Source organism: Gouania willdenowi, chromosome 1, assembly GCF_900634775.1.
Source record: "Gouania willdenowi chromosome 1, fGouWil2.1, whole genome shotgun sequence".
NCBI lineage: Eukaryota > Metazoa > Chordata > Actinopteri > Blenniiformes > Gobiesocidae > Gouania > Gouania willdenowi.
In genome coordinates this window covers 34556266-34572694 of record NC_041044.1, presented here as the reverse complement: position 1 = coordinate 34572694, position 16429 = coordinate 34556266, and the positions used below count along the sequence as shown (strand labels likewise).

Here is a 16429-nt window from a genome sequence, read left to right as displayed (position 1 = left end):
AAGTAATTTATTACATTTTTTTTACACCAAACCTTTCCTGTGTAAATATTGTTTTTTGGTTTTAAAATGATCAACGGACATTGTGAAACTACAAAAAAAGAAAAGACCAGACAACAATCAAATGCATCACAACATATCCGACCAATCAGATTAAACGTAATGTACCGTGCCGAAACAGCATTGAATGGGGGTTATTTTAATAATGTAGCTATACTTAGAGCCTGAGAATTGTTTTTTTTTTTATTTTAAAATAAATTCATTGGTGTTATTTAATTTTAAAAATAAGTGTACATTTTCACAAACTTTTTTCATTTTATACAGATGCCTTTGTGGAAAATATGTTAAGTTCCTATGGTGCAAGATTTTGTGTCTTCCTTTTTAAGTTTATCTATGAGATGTTTACTGTATGCAAGGGAACTGTGATTTATTACCTAAAATAAACATTGGGGGGGTGGAAATATCTAATAACTTTTACTTAGAGTACTATTTAATTTAGCTACTTTTCACTTGTACTTGAGTTATTTATGTATGACTTACTTGTACTTGAGTACAATTTCAACAGAACTTCTACTTGAGTAGGATATATCAGTACTCTCTAATAAGTGGCTTGACTTATTCTCTCTCTCTCTCCCTCTTTCTCCTGCTCAGTGGGCGAGGGAATAAACCTCATCCCGATGGATCCAAACGGCCTCTCCGATCCATACGTCAAGCTCAAGCTCATACCAGACCCCAAAAATGAGACCAAGCAGAAGACCAAAACCATCCGCTCCAACCTCAACCCAAAGTGGAATGAGACTTTCACTTTGTGAGTATATTGTTCCTCCTTCACGTGCCACCCAACAGTTCAGGAAAACAACCATGCACATCGATAATGCTAAGGCGAGTTTTAACGTGTGAAAACCATGGTAAACTTTGACTGTGACTGGAATTATATACTGTAGTTAAAGGTTGAATTGTATTTATTTTTTTAATATTTAAACACACAGGGCCTGTACTATGAAGTTGGATTTCCTCTTATTGCGTAAACTTCCAGGATGTATTCGTTGTGTGCAGTACTACAACGCTGGCTAACTCAATACATGTGTCACGGACTGAGTTTACCTCGTACTGAGATCGATTATGAGCATGCGCGCTACCAGAAAATGCATTTTTGCTAGTTCCGCCGTGATTTTTGCTACTTCCGCCGTGCTGAGTCAGTGACAATCTTCAGTCAACAACTTGAGTAAAGTAACAGTGTCTCATGCAGCAATCTCAATACGAATAGGAATAGTTTATTCTCTAAAAAAAGATGATTATAATAAAACTCAATACGAAGAGGAATAATTTCTTTTCCAAAAAAACATGATTCTAATATATATTGCAATAAATAACAGTTAACCTAATGTAATTTTACAATAATAAACTGTTGTATTCATATAAATTAGTAATCTGATCATGACAATCATATTTTTTTTTTTTTATCATCGGTTGATTTTTTATTGATGGTCAACTGATGTGATGTTTTAAGCATTTTTTTAAATCAGTAACAATCTCTGTATGACATTGCACATAGCAATTCCAGCACGGGTTCATCTCAGTACGTAGCAGTCACGTACTGAGATTGTAAGATAATCTCAGCACAGAGGAAAACTCAGTCCGTGACACTGGGCTAAATCATCCTGGTAACTTAGGCTGAGTGTCGTAAAAGCGTGACAATGTTAATGCTTTTTACCACACTGTCCTTCCTGCCTGTGTTCTTTTCTTCCTGCTTTTTCTGATCCAACAGTGTATTTTTTATCTGAATTATGGATTTCAATTCTTCATATTTTTAAAAAAAACCATTCCTCAAATGTGACATAGATTGCTCTACACAGTTTCTTCGTGTTTGTGATTGGTCTGACGCTGCAATCTCCATACCTGCCATAGGAGCGCATAAGTAGCCTGTCTGAAATCAACTCGTTTAAGTGAATGTATTTATATCCAGCTTTGTAGTACAGGGGCTCTCTGACAGAGAATGTTTGGTTATGTGAAGCCCGCTAACGGAGATGAATCCAGGATATATTTATCCAGCTTCATAGTACAGGCCATTAATGTATAAGATGTGCTTATAGATAACATTTATTAAGATGTTAGGGGAGCTGAACTTGATAAGCTTCTTCTCAAACATGCACATTTGTTGCTCCAATTTCTTTGTCATTCAGCATACGAGTATAGAAATAATTGTCAGAGCCCTGTTGGTAAAAATCCAATGAAATAATCTACAAATACACACAGTTTTTCCATAAAATAACACTGTGTCGCACAGTAAGCTGAAGCAGACAGATCGGGACCGCAGGCTGTCTGTGGAGGTGTGGGACTGGGACCGGACCACCAGGAATGACTTCATGGGAGCCCTTTCCTTTGGCGTGTCAGAGCTGATGAAGTCTCCCGTCTGTGGCTGGTAAATCTCACTTTACGTGTTCCAACACCATTCAAGAAAGAGAAAAAGATTATTTGTGTCAGTGTTTGCACAAAGAAATCAATTAAGAGGCAAAATTCCTCGAATACAAGACTTTAGTGGAAGTATTGATACAGAAATGTCAGCTTTTTGTCTCTCTTTTTTTAACCTAATTATTGATAAACAAGCAAAACAACATGTAAGCTTTTCACTTCAGGATTGAATAGATTACAATAAAAATTACAATAAACACTTTTTTACCACACACTGAGTTTCTGCTAGTTGACCAAAAAAAAGTTAAAATAAAAAAAAAAATCTGTAATAATGTTTTGTTTTTTTTTTCTGATTCTGATATTTATAACTATATTATATATACATTCAGGTATTGCACATAAAGGTCAAACAAAAGTTGAGGAATTGTTAAATTTTAGTGAGAATATCAAGTTTTGATTGAAGCAGCTAAGTTTGATCAAAGCATTTTGTCGTTTTGAAAATCTTCTTTCTATATGTGTCTTTCTCTGCATGTTTTTGTGTTTTCTCTATCTTTCCTCATTCGTTCGTTCTGTCTCTTTGATCAGGTACAAGTTATTGTGTCAGGAGGAGGGCGAGTACTACAACGTTCCCATATCTGAGGAAGACGACGGTAACGAAGAGCTGAGGCTGAAGTTTGAGGTGAGCCTAGCGATGAATTCACTCTGTGCACTTCGGTCATTTTCTTAGTTAGACTAAATAAACGCTGTAGTACCCATCGCCCCAAAATATGTCACACTACAGTTGACACGTGCTTTAGCTCGTGCTGATTCAGCTCAAGAATGAAATCGTCCAGCAGAATTATTGGAATGGTCCCTCGGCTCCTTCCCTCAGCCGCACAGCTGTGAGATTAAAGAGTTCCACTGTGTGACAGATGTAGCTTCCAGACACATGTTCATCCTGTGGTTTTTTTTTTTTTTTACATCTCATGGAAATCATTTTCCTGTAATTTATTTTCCGTTAAAGGGTCGAACATGAGTTTTAAACCTATGACCAAAAGTATTTGCTTTTGATCCTAGGTTCCCAAAGAAGGGTACGCAAAATTTCATAGGGAATACGTGAATAAAAAATAAAAATTGGAAACTAGAATTTAACTAGAGCAGCAGTCAGGAGCCTCCATGCATTGCCACAAATTACTCATTGGCCTATGGAAGAGTCCCCATGGTGACAGAGAAACAATCTCATCAAAAAAGCACAAACATGACGAGAGTTGCATTGCTTTACGCTAGCAAAACGTGCTGTCAACACCAATTCCACAATGCATGGGGTACTCAGAAAGATTTAACAATTCATTTAAAAATGATCAGGAAATATTCCTAGTTCTTTAGGCTATTTTATTCATTTATTTATTTATTTTTTACCAAATTTACCACAAACTAACAATTAAACTATTGCTTAATAAAATACCATGTTTTCTTGTATTTTTTTTTTTTTTTTTTAAAAACAGGATTATTTTATGCTGAAAAGGCCATTTTATCACACTTCTGACAATAGGAGAAATTAGTGATTTGCTTACTATTGAAGTAATCACATTAAAGTTGCATATAGTATCTTTTAAAAAATGAATTTCACTTTAAATTACATTCATTGTTTTGAAATTGTATTGTATTGTATGTCCCTAGGGAACCCATGTTAGAGACACAGTTAGGGGTTTAGGAGAGTCTGCTGTTCCACAAATAAAAAAGCATATGAAATTTAATTATTGAGAGTTACTTATGATATAAAGAGGTGGTACACATGATTTGACAAAAATGCAAAGGGAGGTACTCAGGACAAAAAAAGATTGGGAACCACTGACGTACACTATGGATTTTCAGCTTTGACAAACATGAAAACAAAACAGAGAACAAGACTGCGTGGAGAAAGCTGAAATTCAGCCAAACACTGCAGAGTTCTGTTCATCCTCTCAACCTCACACGTCTCATTAAAGTTGGAGCGAGTTGTATTTCACAGTTTCAGGGTGATGAAAAAGAGAGATTTTTTTTTTTTTTCTCAGAGGAAATGCCAGTAGGCCAGTTAAATAAATTCTGGCCTACTGATTCTGAATAACATGTTTTATTGTGTGCTAACAGATTATTATTCTTTTTTTTTTGTCATGTATTATTCCTCAACAGCATTGGGAAAATTCATAGACAAATTTCACTGTTCAACATTCTACGTATATGACATTACATCATTATGTTTTTTTTTTGTTTTTTTTAAGTGTGCAGGAGTAGGGGTACATGGCTTCATGTTAAATGTCTGAAGGGGTACGGGACTGTGAATAGTTTGCGAACCGCTGTTTTAGACCTAGGGTTATATCTTTTCACAAATCACATGCTTTTATTTATGTAGTGCTGCTTTACTTCTGACTGCACTCATCATTCCTATTATTTAATGGATACGTTAGCTTTGATCATCCCAGATCTGATCAGGTTACATTATAGGTTACATTATATTTCAGGGGCTACACATTCGTGTGCTGGATTTAAAAAAAAAATCAAAACCCTTGACAAAAAATGTGTAAATGCACAATTTTTTTTGTTTGATTTTTCATATTATTCTTACTGTAAACAGCATTATTAGTGTTTACTGGTCACATGTTTTTTTTATCTTTCTATTTACAAGATTCAAAAGCTGTTGCACTGATGAGAGAAGCAGAACAGCAGTGATTGTGATTTGTCTATAAAAAAAATACATTATTTATGCTTAAGATGTTAAGGTTTCATTTATTCAGACAAGTTTTTTTAGGAACATTTACTTTGAGATTTACTTTCATCTCCTGACAGAAGATGTCAGGAGAGTAAAATAAAGTATCAATGACGCTTTAACATATTATTTAAAAAAAAGAAGACAAAATGAACTTGATGGAATTATTATTTAGGCTTCATATTTAAGGTTATGTCAAAGTTAAATTTCCACTATCATTTTAATTCTTTGGCAATCGTAGACAGCAGAAATCCCTGTGACTATTCCAGACAATGTTCATCGTCATTATCTCCGCATCAGGGGCATCTTGACTCGACTTTGACATGTTATTTAGATCAATAGAAAAGGGACTTAATGATCTTATTCCTCCACTTTCCACAAATACAGACATTTTGAACTATCGTACACTTTTGAATGCCAAAGAAGAAAAGCAATAAACATGTAATTGTTATAAACGCATGCATACTTAGTATCACTGTGTCTCTGCTGCTTACAGTTCAGCAGCACTCAGTGACTCCTAATGGTTTTATTATTCAACCTCTTCATGGGAGGCCTGGTCCCCTGAGGATGTTCATTTTTCTGCCTCGCACACTGGTGAGGAGTGGAAAGAATATAAAAGGAATGAATGGGCAGAATGTAATAAAGGTCAAGTCTTATGTTAAAAACAGCACTATAGATGATGCTGTGCTGAGATTCTAATAAAGGGTTTTATACATCTTTACCACATTTATTTCTTTGAGACCAGAGTCAGATTTTTGGATAATGACAACCTGATTTTTTTGTTTGGTTCTGTAATAATAAGAAAACCATAAGATGCGTTAAAAATAAAAAGGTGAAATATGATACATAATCCTGATGCGGACCTTTCAACATTTGATTATTATCATAAAGCCTATTGAATTTTTAAGTCTTCTTTTTCCTGTATTTTTTTTTTTTTGCAAACATTACCTGACCTTAAGTGTAGTTTTTAGCGCTTTTTATATATATTTTACAAATCAAGAAGTACATAAATATATAGTGGAAATGGAAAATATCTAAAGACAATAAGGTATTAACAAGGAATAGTGGCATAGCCATCGTTTCTGCAGTTCAGCAACAGTTAATCAGTGCAATCTGGGAGTTATTAACCCTCCTATTATCCTTGGGGTCCCCATTAAAAAATAATACTCTCTCTCTCTCTCTCTCTCTCTCTCTCTCTCTCTCTGAGTGAGTGGCAGCGTGAGTGTGAGTGGAGGCTCGGAAACCCGGTGTTTTGGAGTTTTGTGAGTGAGTTTGAACCTTTTTTCTTCTTTTTCTGGCTTATTTCGTCACTCTGTGTGATAGTTTTGCGTTGCCTCGGTTTCTGTTGGGTGGTTTTTTGTTAGATTGCGCAGTTTGGTGAATTGTTTGGCGGCGGCTAACGCCGTCGCTGCTCAGGTGAGCATGACAGCTCAGGTGAGCTCCGTGGGGCGGAGCAGCCCCGGGCTGGAGAGACTGACCCGGCGGCACGGCGTGAAGCTGTGTACGGGGCCGGGTGTCTCTGTGGAGGAATGTAGTTTGGCGGTGGGTGAAGTGGTGGGTTTCGGGAGCGTTAAATCGGCCTCACGTATGAACAGTGCGGTGGTGATCTTTGTGGAGAGCACGGAGAAGGCCAATCAGCTGGTGGAGAGTGGGGTGGTGATCCGCGGTGCTCTGACTCCGGTGTTACCGTTGGGGAACCCTGCGAGAAAGGTGTTGATCTCCAATGTTCCGCCGTTTTTGAAGAACAGTCTCCTTGAGAAGGAGCTGTCCCGGCACGGTCAGATAGTATCTCCAATTAAACTGATCCCATTGGGCTGCAAGTCTCCTAAACTGAGACATGTAGTGTCCTTTAGGAGGCAGGTGTTTATGGTCCTCAGCGGGAAGCAGGAGATAAATGTAATCATGAGATTCCGCATTGATGAGTTTGATTATACAGTTCATGTCAGTTCTGACAATTTAAAGTGTTTTGGATGCGGGGCAGAGGGACATCTCATCCGCTCGTGTCCGGACGGAGGTGGCGCGCGTCGATCTGCCGATGCAGAGGCTCCGCCTCCTGTCAGTGTGGGGGGGCTGCGTGTTGGTCAACGTGACCTCGATATCAGAGATTCGGAAATGCGGGGTGAAGCGCTCAAATCGACGGTCACTGAGGGAGCACTGATTCATTCTGTCTCACAGAGCACAGAGAGAGAGCACGGAGCACCGGGGGGCACACACTGTAGTGAGGTGGGAGCCGTCGGCTCACATGGGGAGGGGTCCCCTGCTAGTGACAGTCAGAAGGAGGATGGCAGTGAGCTGGCTGGGGTTAACGTTCACACTCAGCCAGAGCTAGGGCTCACTGGTCTGAATGGGGGTTTACTGGAGGAGGAGGAGGGAGATGTGGTGATGGATGAGGATTTTCTGAAATCTTCATCGAAACGTAAAATTACAGAGAAGATTGTTAAAAAGTTCACTAAAGTTTCTAAGGTTGACACACATGGCATCTCACACACTGATGTCACTTCACCTGATATGCACACCGGTTCACTGGACATGCACACATGCTCACAGGGTGCACACACAGTGATACAGGACGCACACACAGATTCACAGGGTGCACACACAGAGATACAGGACGCACACACAGATTCACTGGGTGCACATACAGTGATACAGGGTGCACACACAGTGATACAGGACGCACACACAGATTCACAGGGTGCACGCGCAGTGATACAGGACGCGCACACAGATTCACAGGGAGCACATACAGTGATACAGGACGCACGAACAGATTTACAGGGTGCACACACAGATTCACAGGGTGCACACACAGTGCTCCAGGACACACACACAGGTTCACGAGGCGCACACACGGCTTTAAGCTGCGCACACACAGATTCACTGGATACGCCCACACTTATGGAGGATACACACGCAGATGCACTAGATACACACATGGTTTCACAGCACGCACTTGGAGATTCGGTACTTACAGACTCGCAGGCCACGCACACAGTTTTGGAGGAGCACAGTGACTCACAGGACTTGCTCACACCCTCTCAGGATGCACACGCAGATTCACAGGTCATAGATGCAGGGGCCCCCTCCCTATGCGCTGGGTTAGGGGGTGACCAACAGAGCCAGTACTCCTTTCAGAGGATAAAATCCTTCCTCAAGGATACAAAGGGAATGAGGCTGGTTCGGCTTGAGGCTTATTTCTCGGACCTCCAGGTGTTCCATGACTCTGTGGGACACTTTATGAGGAACCCAGGAAACCTGGGGCAGGACGTGTTTTCGGAGCAGGAGATTTTTCGGTTAAAAAAGTTTCTGACCAAGATTAGAAAACGGGCCTCCCAAGATGATCAGTTTTAGGGTGTGTGGTTTTTTTTCTTTTGTGTTTTTATCCTTCGTTAGTTTATTCCCAGCTGACACAATGTGTGAGTTCGAACTTGGTTCTCTGAACTTAAACGGGGCCAGAGAGGCGGTGAAGAGGGCCTCACTGTTCAGCCTCAGTCAGGCTAAAAAGCTAGACGTCTTATTTATCCAGGAGACACACAGCACACCAGAATTAGAAGCAGATTGGAAGAAGGAATGGGGAGGGCAGGTTCACCTTAGTCACGGAAGCAGCACTAGTAGTGGGGTGGGTGTGCTCTTCTCCAGGGGTTTTTTACCTGTCTCCAGTTCCTCTGAGGAAGTGATCCCGGGGCGTCTTTTAAAAGTTAGTGCTGTTTTTGAAGATGTGCCAATGGTGTTTATTAATGTGTATGCTCCCACAGTGGGCAGACAGAGGGTGGAGTTTTTTAGTGTTTTAAGTGACGTCCTGTCTAACTGCAGTGATGATGTCCTTCTTTTTCTGGGGGGGGATTTTAACTGTACCACTAACCCTGGATTAGACAGGAACCACCCAGAGCCACACACAGCCTCCAAGAGCTGTTTTTTAAAAGTGATTGAGGCCTTTGACCTCTGTGATGTGTGGAGGCACATTCATCCAAGGGTGAGGCAGTATAGCTGGACTCACTGCAGGGCGAACTATCTGTCCTTGGCCAGGCTGGATCGTTTTTATTGTTTTCAGCACCACGTTAATGTTTTTAGGGGTTGCCAGATTAGCCCGGTTGGTTTTTCTGATCATTCCTTGGTTAAAGCTTCGGTTTTTAAGAAAAATGTTCGATGTAAGAGTGCTTATTGGCATTTTAACACAAACCTGCTCAAAGATCGAGTTTTTAAAAGGGCTTTTAAAATTTTCTGGCAGTCCCATAGTAGTAGAGAGTCTGATTACAATTCTCTGCAACAATGGTGGGATGTTGGGAAGGTGCAGATCAGACAGTTGTGTCTTCAGTATACTCTCAATGTCACTAGAAGCATGAATGGGTCACTTAGGGCTCTGGAGAGAGAGGTGGAGGAGATGCAAAGTCAGGCACACTTCACGGGAAATCGAGAGCATATTGAAGCTCTCAAAAACAAACGATCTACTCTATCTGACCTTCTGGGGGTCTCTGCACAGGGAGCCATGGTCCGCTCTCGGTTCCAATATGTGGCTCTCATGGATGCTCCATCACATTTCTTCTTTGGGTTGGAGCGGAAAAACGGCCAGAGGAGGCTGATGCACTCTCTGCGCTCCAGCACCGGGCAGCTACTGACGGAGTCGGCAGGGATCAGGGAACATGCTGCCTCCTTTTACAGGTCCTTATACAGGAGTGAGATCCAGGAAGGGGCGGAGGAAGCACAGGCCTTCTTTGAGGGCCTCCCTCAGGTTCCTGCTGACCTGAGAGCGGAGCTAGATGCCCCATTAACTGCTGGTGAACTACAGGCAGCACTGAAAAGTATGCAGAGTGGGAAAGCTCCGGGTATCGACGGGCTGCCTGTGGACTTTTATAAGGCTTTCTGGCCTGAGATGGGCAGAGACCTGCTGAGGGTCCTCAGAGACAGTCTCAGGACAGGGCGGCTGGCCCTGAGTTGTAGGAGAGCGGTCCTGACTCTACTCCCCAAAAAAGGGGACCTGCAGGACATCAAAAATTGGAGGCCTGTGTCCCTGCTCTGCAGTGACTACAAACTGCTGTCCAAGGTGCTGGCCACTCGGCTGAGGAAGGTGATGGAATCCGTGATCCACGTAGACCAGACCTACTGTGTGCCCGGTAGGCTCATTTCAGATAATGTGACGCTAATTCGAGACATTTTGGACCTCTCTAGAGCGTTGGGCTTCGACCTTGGTCTGATCTCTCTCGACCAGGAAAAGGCTTTTGACCGGGTTGAGCATCTGTACCTCTGGCGCACGCTGGAGGCTATGGGGTTCGGCTCTGGTTTTATAGCCATGATCCGGGTGTTGTATGGTGACATTGAGAGTGTGCTGAAAATAAATGGTGGTCTGGGGGCCCCGTTTAAAGTTGAACGTGGGATTCGACAGGGCTGCTCAATGTCAGGGATGTTGTACTCTCTGTCGTTGGAGCCTTTTTTACATAGACTCAGGGCGCAGCTTTCCGGGGTGTCATTGCCAGGGTGCATGACCAATTTTAAAATGTCTGTATATGCTGATGACCTTATTATCCTGGTGACGACTCAAAGAGACATTGATGTACTTAATAAGACTGTGTGTGCTTTTAAGAAGATTTCCTCTGCCAAAGTGAACTGGCTTAAAAGTGAAGCGGTCGCAGTTGGGAACGCTTCGACAGGGACACTGTGTCTACCTGCAGGCCTGACGTGGAGGTCAGGTGGGCTGAAATACCTCGGAGTTTATCTCGGGGATGAGACCTTCATTGCCCAGAATTGGACTGGTGTTTTAGAAGCTGTTGAAGGTCGTTTGAAGAAATGGAAGTGGATCCTCCCACGGATGTCATACAGGGGCAGAGTCCTGGTGATCAACAGTCTGCTCGCTTCCATGTTGTGGCATCGGCTGGTGACTGTGGAACCTCCAGGTGACTTGTTAGCGAGACTGCAGGCCATGCTGGTGGATTTCTTCTGGGATCGATTACACTGGGTTCAGCAAAGCGTGCTTTTCCTGCCAAAGGAGGAAGGGGGGCACGGTCTGATACACCTAGCCAGCCGGGGAGCTGCCTTTCGCCTCCGCTTCATCCAGCGGTTCCTGACCGCTCCTGCCGGCCTGGTGTGGCGACCTTTGGCGTGTGCCATATTGAAGCAGTGTGGAGGGCTGGGTCTGAGTGAGTCACTGTTCCTGATGGATTTTAAAGGTCGGACAATGGATAAGCTTCCGTCCTTTTACCAGGGAGTTTTTAAAGTTTGGAAACTTTTTTACCTTCGCCGTTCTGAGCCCTGTACTTCTTTGTCGTGGCTACTGAGGGAGCCGGTTGTGTTTGGGTCCCGTCTTGGATGCGAGGCAGGATCGTCCGCAATCCTGAACAAACTTTGCAGCTCGAAGGTGCTAACCCTTGCGGACGTTGTGGTATTTGCCGGCCCTCTCCTCAAAGATGCCGACGGATTGGCATCGCAGATCGGCGTCAGGTCGGTCAGGATCGTCAGCCATTTTCTCCGTCGACTCAAGGGCCAACTTGTGGAGTCTGAGCTACGGCTCCTTGCAGGTCACGGTAAGAGGCGATGTGTGCCAGACCCCACAGATACCTTCCCGGAGTGTGCGTTGATGCCAAGAATGACACATCATGGAGAGTTTTTAAGACTGAGGGCCTCTGCGGCCATTTCGTTTGAGGAAACTGGGGGTCGGGAGTTTTACTACCTTTCTGTTAAAGTTTTAAATCAGGTGAAACTAAGTGGTAGACCGGATACTCCATGGAGGTCACACTTGGCCCTGTGTGACTCACGAAAACCTGAGTGGAGTACACTGTACAAACCTCCACTGACTAAGAGGGGAGGGGACCTACAGTGGCGCATTCTTCATGGCGCAGTTGCAGTCAACTCTTTTGTGTCAATTCTTGACCCCACGGTGTCTGATCTGTGCCCTTTCTGCTCCCACAGGGAAACTGTTTTTCATTGTTTTGTTGAGTGTTCTCGGCTTGCTGCCTTTTTTTGTTTGATGTCCCAGTTTTTCTTGTTGTTTGGCCTCACTTTTAACACTCATTTGTTTATTCTAGGGATCAGACAGGTAAAAAAAAGGAAAGTTGAGTGCCGATTACTGAACTTCCTGCAGGGACAGGGCAAAATGGCCGTGTATCTCAGTCGGAGGAACAAGGTCAATGGTTGTAGAGATGATGATGTGGTCATTATCTTTAAGAGAATGATCAGAGTGAGGTTAAAGACTGATTTTCTTTATTTTAAGTCATGTGACAACCTGCAGGAGTTTGAAGATCTGTGGTCACTGAAATGTGTGCTGTGTTCAGTGGTTAAGGGGGAATTAATTTTTGGTACTGTTATTTGAGTGTTCTTGTACTGTGTTAGCACCGATTTGTAAATAAATGTGACTTGAAAAATCAAAATCTCTCTCTCTCTCTCTCTCTCTCTCTCTCTCTCTCTCTCTCTCTCTCTCTCTCTCTCTCTCTCGAAAACGTCCTCTAGGAAAAGGTTTGTTTGTCAATGAGATTTTGGAACAGCTCTTTCACAGTGAAAGCGATGTAGAGGAGAATGTATCTGAAACTTTATAGTGAATAACCCCAAATATGTTGCAAAAAGGAGATAGCAATAAGTAAAAAAAATATTTTTATCAGAGGAAGGGGCGGGGTGTACCCCACACTTAAGGTAAACTAAATAATAACCCACTGACTGGACAGAAGACAGATAATAAAGGTCATTTATTTTCTAGCTATTGAGTTATTTTGGGTTTCTCCATTGATTTTCCTAATGCTCAACTGAAATGAACAATTTGGGACCGCTTTGTGTGTTACATATTTTACTGTAAATATGATGAATAAAGGTGTCTTACAACTTGTAAGACGGATTTGTAACCATTATTTTATGCGTAATTTAAAGGCTTGTCATGATTATGTAATAAAAGTTTTTCTCATGCTTTAAAATGATGATAATCTTTTAATTGTAATTTTGGGTTGGACTGAGTTAAAATGCTTTGAATTAACTTCATTTTTAAGTTTTATAATGCAGTATATAGTAACAGAAAGGTTTTTTTTGAATTGAATTGAATTGAATTGAATTTTCTGAAAATTATTTTCTGGAGACATTTTACCCTTGGGTCAGATTGACCCCAGGGATAAAATGTGTTAAGAACCATAAACCACTAACTCATGAGGCACTTCTGTTCATTAATCCTTTAGTTTTCTGAACACAAACTGCTCAGATTTCCTCTTCCTTCTTCTGCCTGCTGTTTTTTGGTCTTTGTAAAGCCCCTCTGGGGTCTCTCTCTCTCTCTCTCTTCTCTTAGCATCCCACCCCTCTCTCCCCGTGTGCTTGGTGAGACTTATATTGTGCAAATGCTTCTGCATCCAGTGTCACACTGTCAGTTTATAATGCAGGAGTTGTTTTGTTTTGTTTTCTTCTCTCTCTTCCTGTCTCCACGTCTGGCCTCTGCTCTCAGGACTGCCAAATTAGCTTTAATCTAAAGGTAGCCTTCTCTGATTTCTACACATCTCATCATCTCTCCTTCTCTCCTTCTCTCCTCATATCCTCCCATTTTCATGCCTGATCATTCGTGTGTGGTTTCAGTCTTCTACAAACCATTAAACGCTATAAACGACAGGGTTGGGGTCAATTACATTTTTCTGTTACAATTACGTTTTCAATTAGAATGAAATTACAATTACAGTGACCAGCATTTTTTCCCAATGACAATTAAATTACAATTATGCATTATCTTCAGAAAGTCAAAGTTCAACTACAATTAGGTTCTCAATTACTAAAGTTAAATTACAATGAATCACAATTACTGAGCCTGAAATAAGTAACCTAATAAAAGTTAAGCTTCTTCTTGTATTAGCTTTCTGTTAGCATCTCTTATGATAACTGGTCCTACATCAGCTGTAAAATACACTAAAAACATATACATATATATATAATCAAATTACTTCCCTATCTATTGCTTACCTTATTAGGCTTCCTAATCAATGAAAATATAGGTTTTAATATATTTTGTGTTGGCATCTGAGCCTTTTTTTGTGTCAATATACCCCTTAAATGGTGAAATGTGGGAAAGCTTGATATGAAACATATTTTAATCATTTTAAACAACATATGTGTAGAACTGTACATAGAACTATAACATGGTTCCCCAGTTTGGCGTAAAATTCTCATTGACAATTTTTATCGAATTTTCATGGCAATTACAAAGTGAATTATCTAAACTCAATTACAATTTACGATTACGACCACAACAGATTTTTTAAATTACAATCATAATTACACCATAATTGTAATTCATTATCAATTACAATTATAATTGACCTCAACCCTGATAAAGAATGTATCTGTAGAATAATGACAATATTTATTCTATTAAAGTAAATATTGTGTGATGTGTTCTCACTTTTGAAAAAGTAACAAAGCAATACTTTGCTTGTATGGCTTTAACTGGGTGGAGGGTTGTCATGACGATCTATTACTCAGTTCCCATCTGTCTGTCTGTGTCTGTGTGTGTGCTCGTACATCTATAGGAAACTTTAACAGATTGTGTTGCTTCATTTCTATCCCGCTGCACATGCCATCGGTGCATTTTCAGCGTTCCATAGCACTGTGAATCACAACTTATTCCTCTTCTTCGACTAATTTCATGAATCCCATCTGAATTTGTTTTAGTTTGGTTTCTTCAGATAAAGAATCAGTTGTGACCACTAGATGTTGGTGTTGAGCCTCACATGATCCTGTATGTCATGGATGAGCAACTCTTTCACAGTAAAGGCCACAAAAATGTGATTTGATCTGATCTGAGGGTCACATTATCAACATTTATGTCAGCATGTTTTTGGAGTCATTGTGTGTTTTTGTTATGTTTTGAGTTCTTGTTGTAATTTTGTGTATATCCTGCTTTTATGTTGTTGATTTGTGCATTTTTGGAGTCACTTTCTGTATTTTTGTTGCTGTTTTTATTGACTTGTCATTTTGTGTATTTTTGTGGACAGTTTGTTTGTCTTTGGAACTATTTTGTAATGTGTGGGTGTTTTTTATGTTTCCGTCGTTATTTTTGTTTGTTTAAGTGGTTGTTGTGTCTGTCTTTGTCGTCATTTTGTGTTCTTTGAGTCATTTTGGGTATCATGTTGGGCTTTATATTCTTCCAACTTCTTCAAATCCAATTTTTGGGGTCCTGTGTCTGCTGTATGTTGACAATTCTTATTTGTTTGTCTGTGACATCCATGGATTCACTGTTATGTTCTCTGTAATGTACTTTCCAGTGTTAGAGGTCTGCTAGAGTGACTGTTTTTATTTTGCTGCTATTTTATTTATTTTGACATAATTTAGATTTTTAAGGACTATTTCAATATCAGTCAACATATGCAGGCTTTTTTTCCCTGTAATTATTTTGTCATGATTAAATCTGTGATTTCCATCATGAATCTATTCTCTAATCATGCGTTTTCAGTTAAGTTTTGTGGATGGTGAACAGTTCTTGAAATGAGAGACGCTCAAAGTCACTGTAGAACTATGATGCAATAATAGAAGTAGGCTATTAGTAGTAGTTGTATTTTTCTGCTTCTTGTATTTATCTGCTTTTATTCCTATGCAGTATGCACCCATTGTTGCACTTTGAGATGTTTGAAATTTAAAGTGCATTATACATCAAATGTATTATTATTATTATTAGTAGTAGTAGTTGTAGTAGTAGTAGTGGTAGTGGTATTGGTAGTAGTAATGGTGGTAGTGGTAGTAGTGGTAGTGGTAGTAGTAGTGGTAGTAGTAGTAGTAATAGTAATGGTGGTAGTGGTAGTAGTAGTAGTAGTAGTAGTAGTAATGGTGGTAGTGGTAGTAGTAATGATGGTAGTAGTAGTAGTAGTAGTAGTAGTAGTAATGGTGGTAGTGGTAGTGGTAGTGGTAGTAGTAATGATGGTAGTAGTAGTAGTAATGGTGGTAGTGGTAGTGGTAGTGGTAGTAGTAATGGTGGTAGTAGTAGTAGTAGTAGTAGTAGTAGTAATGGTGGTAGTGGTAGTAGTAATGGTGGTAGTGGTAGTGGTAGTGGTAGTAGTAATGGTGGTAGTAGTAGTAGTAGTAGTAGTAGTAGTAGTAGTAGTAATGGTGGTAGTGGTAGTAGTAATGGTGGTAGTGGTAGTGGTAGTGGTAGTAGTAGTAGTAGTAGTAGTAGTAGTAGTAGTAGTAGTAGTAGTAGTAATGGTGGTAGTGGTAGTAGTAATGGTGGTAGTGGTAGTGGTAGTGGTAGTAGTAATGATGGTAGTAGTAGTAGTAGTAGTAGTAGTAATGGTGGTAGTGGTAGTGGTAGTAGTAATGATGGTAGTAGTAGTAGTAGTAGTAGTAATGGTG

The 16429-nt window shown here is 40.7% G+C and overlaps 1 protein-coding gene across 2 annotated transcripts in view; it reads left to right on the top strand.

The window, feature by feature from the left end:
* Positions 1–16429, top strand: part of prkcaa (protein kinase C, alpha, a) — a 177474-nt gene that overhangs the window by 111412 nt on the left and 49633 nt on the right. For both annotated transcript variants that reach the window (XM_028463973.1, XM_028463883.1), the window contains exons 6-8: positions 649–805; positions 2285–2419; positions 2995–3088. In XM_028463973.1, the coding sequence (XP_028319774.1) occupies positions 649–805; positions 2285–2419; positions 2995–3088 (386 nt within the window). The remainder of the gene's footprint in view (positions 1–648; positions 806–2284; positions 2420–2994; positions 3089–16429) is intronic.